The 19,147-nt window shown below is 38.0% G+C and overlaps 1 protein-coding gene across 1 annotated transcript in view; it reads right to left on the minus strand.

The window, feature by feature from the left end:
* The window catches only part of WDR72 (WD repeat domain 72), a 189,239-nt gene extending 172,069 nt beyond the window's left edge, over positions 1–17,170 (minus strand). The window contains exons 1-8 of the mRNA XM_036282046.1: positions 17,018–17,170; positions 10,112–10,218; positions 5,609–5,687; positions 4,311–4,485; positions 3,574–3,650; positions 2,046–2,165; positions 911–1,056; positions 428–524 (exon numbers count right to left, since the gene is read on the minus strand). Of these exons, the coding sequence (XP_036137939.1) occupies positions 428–524; positions 911–1,056; positions 2,046–2,165; positions 3,574–3,650; positions 4,311–4,485; positions 5,609–5,687; positions 10,112–10,218; positions 17,018–17,170 (954 nt within the window). The remainder of the gene's footprint in view (positions 1–427; positions 525–910; positions 1,057–2,045; positions 2,166–3,573; positions 3,651–4,310; positions 4,486–5,608; positions 5,688–10,111; positions 10,219–17,017) is intronic.
* Positions 17,171–19,147: the final 1,977 nt, after the last annotated feature.

Raw genomic sequence — 19,147 nt, forward strand, 5'->3', positions numbered from 1 at the left:
AGAGAAAGAAAATATGGCAAAATGTTGACAACTGGTAGATGTAGGTAAAGGGTTTATGAGTGATGATAATCTTGCAACTTTGTGAATATTTTTTAAAATTTCTGATTAAAATAAGTAAATACACATAATAAAAATATTTACAGTGAACATTTATGGCGTTGGAGTTGAATTAATTTTAATTCCTCCTTTCTTAAGCATTTGTATTTTTTCCATAGTAAATATGTATTGTTTAATCAGACTTGAAAAAATAGATTTTGTAAAGGCAAAGTTCTATCTTTAGTAGCCATTAACAGTTAGATTTGATTTTCTCATTAACAACTTGATGCGAGTCATCAATTTTTTTCAAGTCTGACTCTGTTCCAGACAAAACAACACTCATCTGAGTAACGGAGTGAAGCAACCCTGAGCCCCTGTGTTTTTGCGTTACCTTATTTTCCTGCACAGAAGTCGAGCACAGTAAATGAGAATAAATGGTCTCTTTAAGTACTCTTCCATCAGCAGGGTAGATGCTTTTTGAAAGCCCACTGCATGGCAAAAAATAAAAAGCCAAGTTTAGAACTTCGGGGTTCTTTATTCGTTTTTTTTCTTTTCCTTCCCACTTTCAAAAGCCGGATGGCACTATTCAAGTTTCTAAACTTTAGTTAGAAATTGTTGGGTTAATAATTACAAGTGACTTTTTGAAAACCCAGCACCAGCTGTACAAGTTATACATGGTTAATCTCATGCCTTCATCCCCTGCTGTTCTATACAAAGGCTGAAGCCTACCAAGCCCAGAGTAAATCTTCCAGTGCCAAAGTTGTTTTGTTCTGGTTTTTGATCATGGGCAGCATGCAGGGACTTTTCCATAATAAACCTCCCAAAGTTCATTTCCAACCTGAATGTTTTGTATGCCGCTCCCATCTGAGCCCACCTGTTCAGCAGCTGATAGATGTAACTGTGACCATCTTCTGTCCAGATGATGATTCTGTGGGCCGCAAGCACCTCTCCACCGGCAAAGAACTGCCCGCTTTGACTGACTTCAGTCCGCAGAAGGGAAAAATCACAATAATCGTAAATCTGAAACACAAAATGAATGCTGCACGTTAACAAAAGCTTCCAATCTAATCTGCCAATGAGATGAAGGATAAACTGTGCTCATCAAGACTATTTTGATGACAGTGTTAATGCAACAACATATTAAGTACTAATGATAGCTCACACTGTACTCATGTATCAAGATACCCTATGAGTATGTATTTTTTCTTATTTATCCTAAGGTAGGTTTCAGTAGGTAAACTTTATTTGGCTAGTGTGTTTATTAAGCATAGAGAGATAAAAAATCACAACATCTCTATATAATTTTAATCTTTCCATATGAATAGTCCAACTTTAACATTTGAAAATGTATGACACAGAGAATCTAAATAGTATAAATTATGTTAGACCATCAACTTAGCATTGTTGTTTTCAAATATATCAGCATATCAGTAAGTCAATATAGTGCTGTTAACTGAGCCCAGTATGAAACATTAGAGGAAAAATGGATGCTATCAAGTGATGGTAACTTAGCCTTTCTTTCTTTCCTTCTCTCTCTCTCTCTCTCTCTCTTTACATTCTTGGAGACATCAGTGAATATATTTACAAGAAAGGAATGTATATTCCCTAAAAAAAAATGTAGTGACAAAGTGGAAAAAGAAAAAAAATCTATAAGTAAGACCAATTTATGTAGGTGAAAAGTATTAGTTTTCTTTTTAATTCTAAAGGGCAAGCATCAACTTTTGAAAATAATCTAGAGATAAATGCTCATTATAATTATGGCTTGTTGTTAATAACATGAGCATTTACTGTTACATGTGTAACCTGAGAAGCAAAGCAGCTGAATGTGAGGAATGGAAAACTAATAAAAGTCAGCCTAAAAGATAGGTCATCTGTGCTCTGGTAATAATATCATAAAGAGTTTATATCACATTGTAAATTATATTCTTATAGCTGTTGCACTGAAGAAGAAAAAATTTTAAAATTACATTTGTATTTCATTGGCATTTTATTATGTTATTTTATAATACCTGCCAACATTTAGAAAATACCACCAAAAGAAGTCTCTCCGTATATGTGCAAAATCTTATTGTCCGGCAGTTCAGCGAGTCAAGAAATTTGGATTCTTTTTCATAGACATCTTGCTTTTCCTTCAAAAGAAATTTAAAAAAAATTAGTACTTGTTCTAGGTAATTTCTATGTGACTGTATCAGATTTGCTCCTCCGAACACCTGAAGTAGATCACACCATTGTAATAAAATGAAAAGTACCCTGGTTTCCTTTTTCGTTTTCTGAACTAAGAAGTTACTTTGCAGAAGACCTCATGAGCAGGAAACCCACTGGGATTTAAGGATTCATTATGCAAATACATTTAACAAACATTCTGAGGGGGACTAGGCTAGATGCTGAGAATGTTAAGAATAAGTTACTGACATTCAGAAATGGCAAAAAGACACCCCCCCTCCCCCAGGAAAAAAAGAAAAATAATTAATAAAACAAAACAAAACCCTGCAGTATCTTAATTTTTAGAATAGAAAAATACACAGAGTGCTTTTAAAAGATAGAAGAGTGGCCGGCATAGAATATACAAAGTACTATATTCTCAATCAGCTTCTGAAAATGCTGGATGAGTGCTTCTTGGGCTGAGTATGCCAATACAAACTTTAGGCTTCCTCAACCAGGACATTCCTAAGGAGGGCCCAGAACTCCATGGGGCAGCTGACCCAATTTCATCACCAGCAAGCACAACAAATACTATGACTGTTCTTTTGTACAACACCTCAACTTGCAGCCTACAACCAGGGAGCAGGGGAATAGACTGGACCCCAAGCTGGACATAGTCATCTCTCTGCTGCTGCTCACACACACAGGAGAAAGACAGTCTTCTGCTGTAAGAGACAGAATAATATTCTTCTCTAATTTTATTTTATATTATTTTATTTTTTTATTAATCCTCACCCAAAGATAGATATAAATATAAATATATAATATATATAATATATATATATATATATATATATATATATATATATAAAATAGTGGAAGAGAGGGAGAGAGGGGAAGAGAGAGAGAGAGAGAGAGAGAGAGAGAGAGAGAGAGAGAGAGAGAAACATGGATGTGAGAGAGACACATTGATTGGTTGCCTTCTGCATGTACCCGGACTGGGGTTGGGGAATCAAACCTGCAGCCCAGGTACTTATCCTTGACTGGAAATCTAACCCGAGACCCTTAGGTTCATGGGCTGACACTCTAACCACTGAGCAACACTGGCCAGGGCTACACTTTTTATTTTTAATTAAAATGTAATCTGTGTGTGTGTGTGTGTGTGTGTAGATACAAACATTTGTGTGTGCATGGAGAAACAGGTGGAAGGACACAGCCCACCTGTTATCAAGGCCCACCCCTGGCACTGGAAGCAGGAAGAGCCAAGGAAGAAGTGCACGGAGATAAAATTTATACTTTCCTATATTATTTGAACTCTAAAAATAAGCATGTGCTATCCCTATAATTTAAACTATTTCCATACACATAGAGAAAAAAGGAGTTTCCCAAGCCAACCTGAATGCTGTTGATAGATGAAGAGAGATCCCACACTTTGAGTTCACCAGTAACTGATACCACCAAGAGAGAGTCTTCTGCAAAAACAACAGTTGCATGTAAGCTGACTACTGCAATAACTGGTTGATGGGAAGATCATCTATTTCACAGTTATTTAGGGATTATGCAGGGCTCTGCAGATGGGAAATATTCAGCTTTGTTGTTTTCTTAAACAAACATTTGAGATCAGGTTTTACATTTGTTTTAAAATTTCAAAGTGGCCCCATGTAAAAGGAGAGCAGTACTAAAAGCAAAACCACAGAAACACCATCACGTTGGCAGTATCAGCTTCCTATTGCAGACACCAGCACAGAGCCAGCCTTCTTGTTCCTGTGCAGTTGCTCATTACAGAAACAAACTTCTCTTCACTGGTCACAGCAGGACAAAAGTTCCAAGAGCCCCGCTAACACTCAAGAAACCCATTCTTATCATTTTTGAAAATGTACCCAGCAAAACTGGGTTGTGGAAACCCAGGTTCTCCTCTTTCCACATCATTTTCACCTCTTGCTGACTTTCCAACGACTTGAACCACTCTCCTGGGGGTTCCCAGTTCTTCTTGATCTGTCTTGGGGAGCCATCCCCACTGACAGGTACACATAAAGAAGCATTCTAAACTCTTGCCCAATAACTTAACAACTAGTTCAAAAGTGACGTTTTTATATGCAATCTCTTAGTGTTACATATTACCCCACCAGTACCTTGAATTCTCATGGAGTGAACGACGCACATGCAGTTGATCCAGTCAGGAGACTGGGATGATGTGAAGGTATGAACAAGAGCCAAGGTTTTGGCATCAATTATAAGAATGTCTTGATATTCTCCACAACATAGAAGCCAGCCTTCTCCTGTCATCCGGAATGAGCAGTGGTAATACTATGCAAATGGAATTCAAGCAAAAAAAAAAAAAAAAGATTATCACTAGCAATTAACATAATTTCGGCTGTGGTGAAAACTTCTCTGGATTTTAATTTTATCATCTATTCAATTAAGGTATTAGACTGAATAGCATCTACAATTTCTTAAAGTTATTCCATACTTCTAAGGTGTTGATTTTGCACGTTAGCCTCATATGTATTGCATGATTTCTTTAGAGAAAGGGGGAATGAAGAAGGGATCTTATTTCAAATCATGGAAAGCTCACAAGTATCTTATCTCTGGAGTACTGTGTAGAACTAAACAAGAACAAATACCAGCTTCCTTATTCTAGCAACGTTGCTACATGTTAAGAAGAAATAAAAACGTTTGGAGAGCATTTGAGGAATTCTGGTGCCGAATACATTTTGAGAACAAACGGCTTTTATTTAAAATGGAATAATATCGTCTACCCTTGACGCTCTCGCTGCCCCGGGTTTTGGTCCCAGAAGAGAGGTGGTGCGTGTTGCGGTGCAGGTCATCAATGCTAAAAGCGATGAGTGAAATACGAAGAACTGTCAGCACCGCTGGGATCATGCGACCACCTTACATACATGTTTGGAGTCTATCTACCAAAAGCCAAACCTGTTCTAAATACTGTGAAACGACTGCCAAGGCTATGACTATGCTGCTTGTTCTCTTCATGGGCACAAAATTCAGAAAACAAGAATCTATCCACCCAAAAAAGGTTAAAAATGGAAACAAGGGGGAAAAAACCCTTTTGTTTTGCTATGAAATAACACATCAGTAAAACCTAATCTTTTGTGTGTTTGTGTATGTGTGTGTGTGTGTGTTGTGAATGTACCTAAGGGAAAAACAAAATAAAACTGTCTTTCAAAGTTGTCTATGCTGAAAGATATAGAAATAACAGAATCAGAAAAAAAAAAAAAAAATGACCGAATAATAACTTTGGGGGAAGAAAAATGCCAAAATAAAAGATGATGGACAATATTATACCAATGACAAAATAAAACATTCAAGGAAAAAAATAACCTCCAAAGACATTTTTTCAAATGCGTGCCTAGTAACGCCCTCAGGGCGCTGTAGAACCCAGAACCGTTCTGAAGGAAGGTGCCGTACTTACACAGATTGCAGTGTGCCTGTAAGGGTGGGTGGTCCTCTCCACGCACTGCCCATTGGTGACATTCCAAACACACATCTCCCTAGCAGAGACAACCTCGCATTATTCTCTGTCATTTCCACTCAATTGGCTGGAATAATTTTTGTGCCACCAAGTTTTCTTAGTGCTGCACTTAACCGCGGCCTGATCATTTATGTGGCTTTTTGTTACAGATTGCTGGGCAAGAGAATGTCGTGGTCATTAGCAGGGATGACATACTGTATCTGTGTCTTTTTGTTTGGGTAATTACACCCTGCCGCCAGCCTACACACCTTACCTGAGTGCCAACCTGACCTACAACAAATTGGGGGGATACAGTTATCACAGCCTTTTGGAGTGACAGTACAACAGTCTTTCCATAGAAACTGCATCCTCTTGAAAAAGGTTGATTTCACTGAACTTAAACCACACATTGTGAACAGCATAATGCATCAAATCTTGTGGGGCCGAGGAAGCGTGTTTTGTAAAAATAAACAGTGCCACCAAGAGGCCACACTTGGTCTGTCATCCATGGGGTTTATTTCTTTGCTTCTGAAATCCTGAAATCATCCTTGCCACTTAATGTTTAAAAATTCCCATTGTTTAAAAAAAAACTCTGAGTTGGTTACATACATGTTACTACAAAGAGAAAGACACAGTTCTGAAATATAGCTGTAAAACACATCTAGTGTAAGGAAGTTTAAATCTCTATGATTTCCGTTCACGAAAACCAGGATGGGCCCTGGTCAGTTTGGCTCAGCGGTTGAGTGTCAGCCTGAGGACCAGAGAGTCCCAGGTTTGGTTCCTGCTAGGGGCACGTACCACAAAAAATAAATAAAATAAAAAATAAAAATAATGGCTGTTTCAGAATTGTTCGGTAATATTCTTCTATTTTGACAGTTTCAAAACATAAGCAAAATTTTTCATGGAAGCAATGAAAATTTTATTGGCTTTAAGGGAAAAGCTGCTGTTAAGAAACAAAATATGGACTGATATTGTTTTTATTTTGTGATTTGCAGACTCTGTTTTGCTTTTCTAGCCAAACACTGGGACTCAATCTTCAAATCAGTGATTCTCAACCTGGGGCAATTTTGCCCCACAAAGGATATTTGACAGTGTTTAGAGATCTTTGCGTTGTGAACACACTACTGGCATCTAGTGGAGAAAGAGCAGGAATGCTGCTAAACGTCCTGTAATGCGTAAGGTGGTCCCCCCAACAAAGAATTCCCCAGTGGTCCAGATGTCATTAGTACTGTGGTTGAGAAACCATGTTCTAGAAAGAAAATATCCATGTTTTTTTCTCTCTCTGTTAATATTCAACCTATTCCAAAAATAACTTGAGGCATGCAACTCAATAATGGGGGTGGGGAATCTGCATTCCTGTGTGTGTCTGAAAATATAAGACTGATATTAATGTTTCTAGACTCTCTGCTTCAAATATGTTCTTTGAACTAGCAGCATGAGCATTGCCCTGGAATATTCCAGCATTTTCCAGGAAGGTGTTGGAAAATGCAAGTTCTTGAACCTCAGCCCAGACCTACTAAACCCATTTCCCCAGCAGTGGGGCCCAGAAATGTGTATTTATTTATTTATTTATTTGGTACGTGCCCTTAGCGGGAACCAAACCTGGAACTCTCTGGTCCGCAGGCTGATGCTCCAACAGCTGAGCCAAACCAGCCGAGCCAAACCAGCCAGGGCTAGAAATGTGTATTTAAATAAACTGTGCAGGTAATCTGACACAAACTGGTTTGAGGAGCACTCCCAGCAAGCTTCCAACACTGGGTACCTGCTTATCTCTTTAGTCTCGTCTCTTGCTAGTGCTTAAAAGTTTTATTAATAAGTAAAAGCCCTCTTTATCAATGCCAAAACTTTTTGTCTTGATGTTTTATTAACTACATATATTTGTTAATATAAAATATTAATACAGCCATATCAATCTTATTTTGGTTAGTATTCACCTGATAAATATTTTTCCATCCACTTACTTTTAACTTTTCTATGTCCTTAGGCTGTGTGTGTGTGTGTGTGTGTGTGTGTGTGTGTTTAATCGTCAATGTTTGTAATTTAACTGAAGGGCTCATTTACATAATTTAGGTTGCTGTTCTATTCCAAGTTATTTCAGCTATCTTATTTTGTGCTTTCTATTTGGCCCATTTATTTATGTCTTCTTTGGATTAATCAATGTTGTTGGGTGTGTTTTTTTTCTTTTTTTAAGTTGGGTGTTATATATTCTGTTTCTTTTATTTTTATTTCTTTTCTCTGTTATTTAAGCAGATACCCTGGAAATGTCACCATGTACATCTAGTTTAAAGTTTCAAGTTAATCAATATCTTTACCCATCTCTAAACCACCTGAACGTGTGGACTCTGATCATTACACTATTATTTGTAATTGTTGATTAGAATAGTGTGGGGGTGGGGTAGGGAGTGTATACAAATAGTATTGTGTCTTATAGTCCATGTTTATTTGCATTTTAAAAATATTTGCTGAATTTTGTTCAATATTTCTTCTTCCACCTGAGATTTTCCTTCTCAAATCATTGTTCTTACTGAAGAATTTAGAATATTGTTACTTATAGAGGGTTCCTTGGCAGTGGTTGAAAATTTTATTAGTATTTGACTTAAATGTTACTATGTTGCTTTTGAAGATATTTTTCCTAGAGATATACTTCTAAGTTGATAGATACTTTCTCTCAACTTTTTGAAGATGTATTTCACTGATATCTAGTTTCATTTTACTGTTGAGAAGTAAATTCACAGTTTAATTAACATTCCTTTGTAAATAATGCTTTTTTTCTCACTGTCTACTTTCAGGATCTTCTCGTTTATTATTTTATTATTTTATTTTTGGTGTTCTTCTGTATCATCATCAGGTCTCCAATTGTTTATTTCCTTTCATTTGCCCTAGAATTCACTGGGATTCCTGAATCCTAGGATTTACGCCTACACATGTAATACTTTGAAAAAAAATTGAAAAACTGAGTCATGAGGCAGTTTTATGTGTCCTCTGATCATCTTAGAGGCAGAAAGGCTAAGCCCCTGCCACTTCCTGGGACTTCTGAAAACTAAAAAAAAAAAAATCATTGTTGTTCGGGGAATAATAGGCCAACCCAAGTAATTTTAATAATTTCAAACATATTAAATTAGAATATGCTAAGCATGCAGTAGCTCTAAGAAATATAGATGCAGAAGAAGTTTTGGACATCAAAGGAACAGAGTTCTAGAAAATTCAAATCATATTGGAAAAGGAAGACCAAACCAGACTCCTTGACTATTTAATAAACATATTTACTGGATTCATACAGCTGAATTCATCAATCATCAAGAATATGTCTATTAAGTCTAGGTTCTATTTTGGAGCTAGACCACTATTGGCAAAAACTTCAATCTGAAAATCAGTAACATTTCAGATCTATTTCCCACTTAGCTGTTATTTTTCTCAATTCTCATGTAGTCTCAGAAACCCTCCCCTTCAACCAATTCTCTAGAGTGGGAATACATATTTCAGCATGGGTAGCAGGCTCTGTGGCAGCCCTATGGTATAAAAGCTACTGGCAAATGTTAAAAAAGAATGGACTAAGGCATTTCACTTTAGCCTTATCCAAAATTCAAATCTCTCTTAGTATAACAATTATGGGAATAGGTACTGTTTTGGTAAAAGCTATGGGAATAAGTACTTCTTTGATATCAATTCCACTAGCCGTTTTGGTATAAACTATTTAGTTTCTCCAAGTTGGACACTTGATTCCTCATTCTTTCAGTTCTCAGAATTTAGAGCCATGTAATTTCTCCTGGAATTAAAAAGAGAAAAGCAGATGTTCTCTTGTTTCAACCAGTAACTCAATCCCTCATTCACAAATCCATGCTGATTCAATTTTGCATTCTTCAGTATACTTTGGCAAGTAACTCATCAGTGGAGTCTAGTTCCTCATAGTTCTTCCATCCGAGGGGTTTCTCCTACAGCCAAGTCCTACTTTATTGAAACAAACCTCACTTTTATGAAACAGAACCAAAACCACAGTCTGTGTTCCTTTCCCTGCCCTCTCCCACAATTCCCCTTACAATGGAATACTCTCTGTTCACTGTTTAATGATTTCAGACAAGTGTACCACATGAAGATTGTAACTACGGAGTTGTTTCACAATACTATGAAGGCTTGGATGGGTTTGCTTAAGAGCTCAAAGTGAGTTGCTACATGAAGAGAGACAAGCGCTCAGACTTTCCCATTTTCAGTTCTATAATAGATGACATTTGCCAGTATCCTTTACACGGTGTGGCTGCCAGATAGCCCGAGACACACGCTGGGATGTTTAAATGTTGGGAGTCATAGTATTGATTACATTCCTTGAGACCATCACACAAATTACTCAACCATTTCCTAATCTAAATGTTTCTACGTGTAAAAGGAATGTGTTAATCACAAAGTTTCCCTTCAGCCCTAGAGTTCTGCACCCCATCAGTTAGGCAAAGTCCCACACATCATACCTACCCATTTTCGTCAGCACTAACGACATAGGGCTGTTTAGAGAAGTCTCTCGCTCTTGCCAAACATGTTACTGAAGCCGAATGACCAAACAGAAGTTCTTTTGCTGAAATCTGAAAATGATGAAGGTAAGCTTTTATTTCATTTATTTTTTCTTTATTGATTTTAGAGAGAGGGGAAGAGAAAAGGAGAGAGAGAGATGGAAACATCGATGAGAGAGAACATCAATTGGCTGCCTTCTGCATGCCCCCCACTGGGGATCTGGCCCACAACCTGGGCATGTGCCCTGACCAGGAATCGAACCAGTGAACTTTTGGTGAATGGGTTGATGCTCAACTACTGAGCCACACCAGCCAGGCGAAGGTAAGCTTTTAAAGAGCTGTAAGCTTTTAAATTAAAAATATAAACATGACATTACATATCTATTCATAATTCTGTTAAGAAAATCCTCTTGTATTATGTTTTTGCTGTACAAAAGTCGGGAAAACTGATACATGCATATCAAACTCCACAGCACAGTAAACTTCTAAATAAAGGAACTATGTTGTAATTTTTTTTGTTTGTTTTTGGTTTTGTAGCTATTTTGAAGCCTAGAAGGTTGCCAGACCAGTTTTACAACATCTAGGTTTTGAATACAAATAAGTCAGTATTGATGTTTATTATGCACAAAATGTGCCTCAAATGATAGTAAAATATTAATATGCTAATTTCAGAATTCAGAAATAAATTTACAAAACACAAACAAAAGATTACCCTTTCTGTAACCATATTATACCTTATTTGACTTCCTGCCTTTGAAATAGTTAACTTTTTCATATTAAAAATAAAATTGCAACTAAGCTATTATTTAAAATACCAGTGTTTTCCTCCAATCTGTGAATTTAAAAATATGGCTCTAAAGGATTAATCCTTCCATTATTTCAAATGTGAAAGAAGTCTATTCCTCATTATTTTATAAAACTTAATTATAACAATCAAACTATAATACAAACAAAAAATGCAAGATCCCCTAAAATGAAGGAGTTAAATGTTTAGTCATTAAAGGACTAAACATTTAATTTGAATAACTAGAAAATGTGTGGTTAATAAAATCTGTCTCATGATTAATAAAAATCCAATTTCCTAATGAATTAATATTCATGGTAATCTTGTTTTTGAACTATGCAAACATAGATGTATGTAGACGAAAACCCAGTCATAGTAATGAGAACAATGATTTCATAACATAATTGTTCTCTACCCTCATATTATTTCTATCCTAACCAGAAATATTTATTTTAAAAAGTCTGTTATCAGACTAAATTTCCAGTGCTACAAGGAGGGTTTTGTGGTTGATTAGAATCACTTACCACCCAAGTCCTGGAAAATTCAGAAGGTATCATCTCAGAACAATGTAATATGTTCCATCGTCACACTTGGAAATACATACCCCTAGGAATTTAACCCCATTTCCAACATATTGTAGGCCAGATTAAACAATGAACTGGGGCACATCTACAACATTCCTACTCCAGAGAAAATCCTCTATCGACAAAATATCAGAATGGAACACCACTGCTTTTCATATGAAGTCCTCATTCTGCTACCAAATCCCCATGTGTAGTTGAGTAAGCTATGACACTTCATTGTAGTCTCCTAATTTTATCGTATTTTAGAACTGCTGTGAAGAATAATAAAAAAAAGTCTACAGTCACCTCTAGTCATTGTCATGATGAAAGCCAGGGGACCTTTACTTCTGTTCAGTGGCTCTCCCTTGTTGAAGCACGGCCCCCAACCCTTACCCAGGTACTTCCAATGGCACACAGACAAAGAGGAGAGAACACAAGTTGACCACTATCTATCAAATTCCAGCCACTGATGCAATGATGAGCAGTGTTTATCCTCACTTCAAAGGTAAGGACATTGAGGTTCAAAGAATGTAAGTTGTTTGTCCAAGAATACCGAGTTGATAAATATGAACTAGAACTTGACTCAGATATCTCCATTCTTTCTTTCCACACAATATCAATATTCTTCTTTTTGTCATCATTGTATTTAATTGAATATTAAAGAGAAATAAAACAAAACATTCCAATTCTAAGGGAAGATATCTAAGAGGATGTTCAACTCTTTTTTTTTTTTTTTTTTTTTTTTTTTTAGTGCTTAAAGGTGTGATGAATACCAGCAATCAATACCAGAAGACCCAAGTGAGAAAGTTCCTAGCATGGGACTTGGAGAGGCTCCTCATTAGGGGAAGAAAGTTCCAGGGAAACTAGAGGTTTCTGGGAGTCACATCCTGCGTCTATGAACAGCAAGCATAATCTGGGCATGTGAGAAGCCCGGAACAGAGAGCTCAGTCTCCAGGTCCCTTGTTCCCTGCCATCCTATCACCTACGAACAGGGAAAGACTGAGATATGCACCCCATCCTCATGAATATTTGGATACCCCAACATGGCCAGAACTTAAATCACCTTCTTTCCCTCCCTGTTCCTACTCTCTAATCCCCTCTATTCTTTATACAAATACACAATGTCATTATCCCACCAATACCACTCATCACCCAAACCCCAAATCTAAAAGGTATCCTTGACTATTTCTGTTCCTCTCTCCTATATTCAACTGTTGCTCAGTTCTGTCTATTCTCTCTTCTTAACAGCTTTCCAGGGTTCATCTCCTCTTCTTTCCCATTGCTGCTGATTTTGGTTCCTGCTCAAAAACTCACTTGACTAAAGTCCCATAGAAGCCTGCTAACCCATAATCTCAGTCCCGTATCCCATCTCCCCTTCCCTCCAATATGCCCTTCACATTAATACCCAGTGATATTCTAAATCACAAATGTAACAACATAGTATTATGTCATCACGCCCTGGCTGGATTGCTCAGTGGTTAGAGCATCAGCCCTTGGACCAGAGAGTCTCAGGTTTGATTCCAGTCAAGGGCATGTGCCTCAGTTGTAGTCCGATCCCTGACCCTGGTCAGGGTCATGCAGGAGGTAAACAATCGATGTGTCTCTTTCACATCAATGTTTCTCTCCCTTCCCCCTCCATTCTTCCCACTCTATCTAAAGATAAATGCAAAAATATCCTCAGGTGAGGATTAAAAAAGAAAAAAAGCATTATGTCATCTCCTTGAATAAAACATCCTCAAAACCCTTAATAGCACCACTTTTAATTAGCATGTAGTTAGCTCTTGCTACTTAAAAAAAATAATCTAAACCCCTCAGCATGTCCAATTCCAAATTGAGTGTGCTCCATCCCTAACAGATGTGTCTATCACCTTTAATTTACCATCTGTCTTCCAGGCCTACTCAGCTACTTCAGCCAGTTCCCTGAAAGCAAAATGGTCATCCTTTCTACACACACTTACTCTGTCTGCATTCTCCTCCTACCTTCTTTTCCTGTTCAAATCCTGTGCATCCTCTAGAACTCGGTTCAACCATCACTCTCAGAAAACCTTTCCCTTCAAAACCACAGTGAGATACCACTTCGCACTTACTAGGATGGCTATCACAGAACAAACAAAACAGGAAATAACAAATGCTGCTGAGGATGTTAAGGAATTAGAACCCTTGCATGCTGCTGGTGGGGCATGTAAAATGTAAGCCAGTTTAGCAATCCCTGAAATTTACAATAGAACTACCATGTGATCCAGAAATCCTACTTCTGGATATATACCCCAAAGAAGTGAAGGCAATGACTCAAACAGATACCTGTACACCCAGATTCCCAGCAGCATTGTTCCCGTGAGTCCAAAGGTGGAGGCAACCCAAATGTCTATTGCTGGATGAATGAAGAAACATAATGTGGTCTGCACAAACAAGGGGATATTTCTCAGCCTTACATGGGAAGGATATTGTGACACATGCTACAACATGGATGAAAATTGAGGACATTATCTCAGTGAAACACGCCAGTCACAACAGGATAAATACTGAATGATTTCACTTAAATTATATGCATAGTCCTGCTTATAGAAACAGAAAGTATTCTACTGCTTTACAACTTCCTACTAATGTCTGTCTCCTCCATTAGACTCCGAGAAACTTGAAGGATGGATCTACGCCTAGAACAACAACAGAAAAACCACATCTGTGTAACGTGTCTAATGACTGTGTAAGTGCCCTTAGGTTTGTTTTTCCACTTTATATGATGGCAAATGAGTGTTTAAGACCCTAAAACTTGATGTATTGTCTTACCTAAATCCTTTTGCAGAGGGGAAGGTGCTTTCCAAATTGAGTATAAAGAGAAAATAAATGGCTCCCAGATCATTTTACACCCACCCCTGCAACTTCGTTCTCCCTACCTGCTGTCCTCACCCCGATATGCTCTTTAGCTTCAAGCTGCCCCACAGCCACCCGGTCACCCACATCTTTATATCCTCTCTTACAGTCTCCCATGTCCTCATGGCCTTCCTTCTTCTTCCCCTGCCCAAATTATGCCTTTATATACATCTTTTTCAAAGAAAAATCAAATGAAACTACTAAGTATTAAAATATCAGTGATGGACCACTCACTTGGCTTGTTGAGAACTCAAAAATGCCCTTGATTAAAAAAAAAAAAAAAACCTAGAGTTTTCTCTGCTGATAGTTGATCCATTGTCATATAAGGCTAAGATTCAAGGGGAAAAAAAGGGATGTTCATTATTTTATGGCCCTATGGTTAGCCATAGAAAATGTTAAGGAGAATTCTCATGTGGAAAATCTTGCGTTTATACTAATTGGTATCTTATTTGTGTAATCAACTTTTTCACCATGTCCTCATAGTAAGTTTCCAAAACATAAAGCTGATCCAACCCCCTACATAAATCTCCTGAATGGTTTCCTTGATTCCTCCTCCACCCCTGCCAATCTGATTCCCATTCCTACGTCATATCTATAACTGCAGAACTCTCAATATCAACACTACTGGCACATTGGATGGGATCATTCTTTGTTGTGAGGGGTTGTCATGTGCCCGATAGGATGTTTGCAGCATCCCTGGCCTCCATCCACTGGATAACGGTGGCATCCCTCTTCCTCCAGTTGTAACAACCAAACAGTGTCTGCTGACATTACCAAATGTCTTCGGGGGGAAGGGGGAGCCAGAACCATCACTGTAACCCCAGGCAAGAACCATCACTGTAACCCCAAGCAAAATACTTGCTCCTGAGTAAAGCATGGCATGACATCTCCCACTGAAGATGCCATGCAGACCACTCCCTACTCGGAATACCTGGGCCATGGCATAACTGCATCGCATCAGCCTGCTCCTACCTCTACTGCAACCTGTGAGCAGCCAGCACCAGGTCTTCTCATTCACATTTGAACTCAGGTATCTAGCATTCTGCCTAACTTACAATACCCACTCAATAAATGCATGTTGAATAAATACCAGGAACATACCTAAAGAGATACAGAAGCAAGGATGAGTGGGGAGGTGGGGGAGGGATGAACCACAGAACTTATACGCATGTATGCATGAACAGTGGACATGGACAACAATCTGGGGAAGGGGCAGGGAGGGGAGGGGGAGGGGGGAATCAGTGGGGGAAAAAAGGAGAATCATCTGTAACAAAAATTAATCAATAAAAAAAAAAAAGAAAGAGAAAAAAAAAATTTCTTAAGCTATAGCAACCTACATATGATGAGACAACTTATTCCAGCTAGAAAACTCTGTGCTTTAATATTAAAAACAATAGCAAGACATGTTTAGCCCTTTAGGGATCTGAGTTTAAATGATGGGAGATAATAAATGTGAGGGTCACCGTTTTCAAAGCTCAGCTGTTGAAATAATACCAGTTCCTTCCTCCAGGAATGTACATAAACATCGAGCTGAGCGGCTCTGCTATGCAGTTCTTGGCAGTCCTGTAGTGAAACTGTTTGGTGATGGGAGATGTTAACTAATCACACTATAAAATAGAATTACAATTAATTGTTAATTTAGGTTTTAAAGTGACAAACTTTAAAGGCTAAAAATAGTCTTTGATCTTTAAAAGGCTTCTTAATGAGGGCAGTATACTTTAAGTACATCATTAATTTAAATGTTCAAATTGGGTCTACCGGCTGCTAGAGCTAAGCAAATATCTATTCCAATATGTTAAATGTTTATGACTTGGGACAGGGACAATTAATTGCTAATCAATGGGCCAAATCCTAGGTGAGGTCAGGTTCTGAAATAGGAGGACGACAATAGTAAATTGGATTTAGGGCTTTGTGATACGATCTGTAAAAATCACAGGCAAGTGGAGACTAAAAGAAGAGCAAGAAGCCCAATTGACAGAAACACCCAGATAATTAAGATATTATTCCTTTTGTTAATAGTGGTTTCAAGGGTGCCCTTTGTTTAGATTAATGAGCCATATTTTTAGAATTATATTTGCATGTCTGTAATTCAGTTACTTAAGCATATCATTCAGGATATAAAATAGTAAAACTCAGCATAGCTTAAAGGGTGATAACACCTGGTAGGTAAGATTAACAATATTCATAATATAATTTTCCAGTATGGTCTTGATCTACCATGTAACACTTCATTCCCTCCAAATCCAGAAGTAAAACCAATGTATGACTTCAGTAAGGCCTCCCTAACAATCATGCAAACCTTCCACTGTCATTGCCAATTGAAGCAAGCTATGCTTATTTTTGGAGTGTGGTCTATATATTTTTTTTTTTTTTTTAATCCTCACCCGAGGATATTTTTCCATCTTTTGTACAGATAGAGTGGGAGGGAGAGAGAGGAAGGGAGAGAGAGAGAGAAACATCGACGTGAAGGGACACATCGAGTGGCTGTCACCCGCACGACCAACCAGGGCCGGGGACAAACTGCAACCGAAGCACGTGCCCTTAGCGGGAACCGAACCCGGGTCTCTCCGGACCGCAGGCCGACGCTCTAACCGCTGAGCCAAACTGGCCAGGGCGGAGTGTGGTCTATTTTGATGTCATAGTTTTCACTAACCGTTAGTTCAGGTGAGAGACTCCAGAGACAAAGTTGACCCTCTTGACTTCCCGTCACAATGGTTTGCTGGTCATCAGTGATCATGATGGCAGTGATGCTGTGGGAAGGGGCCTTCTTTCCCCAGAGCGCGACTGCCTGCAGGGAGGGCCTCATGATGAGAGAACCTGGAAACACAGAGGAGGCGAGGAGTGTCCACAGGATTCATTCTTCGACTTGGGAAAACTGATCATATCACAAAGTAGATTTATAATGACACGAATTTGAACATGTTCTACCAAAACCATCAATGAGAGGGTAAGGTAGTCACGAGACACTGAAATGACCAGGCTTTGTGTTAATCTGTCGAAGATGAATGACTTTTATTCCAGTTCGTGCTCCCTGACACTGATGAAGAGAAGGATGGAAATAGTCTCCCCGCCCCACAGGCAGCTCTGACTCTGGGTGACCCTGACCTCTCCAAATCCCAGCCAGGCCCCTCAAGAATAGAGCTGTGTACACACTACAGTTTGAAGACAGCTTTGCAGGCTCTCTCTCCCCAGAAATGTCACCTCAACTAATTAACAAATATCTGAATTTTTCTATTAAAAAGTAAATATTTTCCATAAAATCAGCATTTCCTGGTTGTCAAAAGTTGATATATGGCTGTCATGATTTGTCATATTTATGTTCCATCTATACTACTTTAATAATAATTTTTATTTGACTAATTTTCATGAAATCTCTACCTTCATGTGTTAGTGACAAAAGTTAAAATGAGTACATAATTATCATTTCAACCTGGGTACCACCCAAAAATGATCTGAAAAATCAGCTAGTGACATGCACATTACATTTTGTGAAACATTGAGTTAAAAGTTTTCCCTGCCTGGCTGGTGTGGCTCAATAGTTGAGCATCGACCCATGCACCAAGAGGTACCCGGTTTGATTCTCAGTCAGTGCACATGCCCAGGTTGTGGGCCCGATCCCCAGGGGGGATGTGTGCAGGAGGCGGCCCATTAATGTTTCTCTCTCATCAATGTTTCTATCTCTCTTTCCCTCTTCCTTTCTCTCTCTAAAAATCAATAAAATATATATATTTAAAAAATAAAAAAATTTCCCTCAAATAACCATTCTTTTCAGAAATACAAATAATTTGCTAATGAATAATGCTTTAGGTCCTCAGAATAAATCAGTAAGTTTTCTTCTGTGACTTAGTAGCATATATTTTGTCTCCATAAAAATAAGTGATAAGAGAAGAGGATAAGAGAAGAAGAAGATACCAAGCTTATTTTCTACATTTGGCTTGAGAAAGTTAAGAAAATAAAGACCTTCTGTCCTGCAAGACTTCTGGTACTAAAGCATAACAAGGGTAAGTACCATATAAATTTTTAAAGCTTATGGTATATATTATTTAGAATGCTCAATTATACATATATAAACACACAAGCACATAACCATGAGTATGCATTGACACCATGAACGTAAATTCAATATAAGCGGTGCTTAACCCACAAACCAGCTGCCTTCCGAATTTTACTTGTAGTTCAGTTATTTGGAATTTAGTAACTAGTTTCCCATGGCTTACTTCTTAGGTCAGTATACAAGTGTATGTAACCTATAATAGAGCTGTACTATTCTTACTGCAGTACCTAAGCACCATGAAAACAAGATTTCTATAGGAAATACTCTCAACTTTGCAATTTAGTGTATCAGGACCACACATACTGATCAAAGTATGAAGCTAACCAAAGACTTCTGAGTTCAGGTTTCAATAACACTATAATTCCAACTTGAATCTCTTCTATTCAGACATAGGAGTAATGCTATACATAGGAAAAACCTGTCAGACACCATCTTAGTCAAGTGATGAAAGTAAACAACTTCAGTGATGGGACAAAAACAAATTCATGTGTCATCTGATAAAATGCAATGAGAAGAACACCCATGTGATATTCCTACCAAAGATGCATGCATGACATGAACCTCATCATGACAAACACACATTGAAGGACTCTACAAAATGACTGGTCTATAATCTTCAAATGTGTCAAGGAAATGAAAGTCAAAGAAAGACTAAGCAACTATTTCAATTAAAGGAGACTCAAGACCATGAAAGCTGAGTACAACATGTGGCTCTAGACTGGATTCTTT

Source organism: Molossus molossus, unplaced genomic scaffold (genome assembly GCF_014108415.1).
Source record: "Molossus molossus isolate mMolMol1 unplaced genomic scaffold, mMolMol1.p scaffold_m16_p_1, whole genome shotgun sequence".
NCBI classification, from domain to species: domain Eukaryota; kingdom Metazoa; phylum Chordata; class Mammalia; order Chiroptera; family Molossidae; genus Molossus; species Molossus molossus.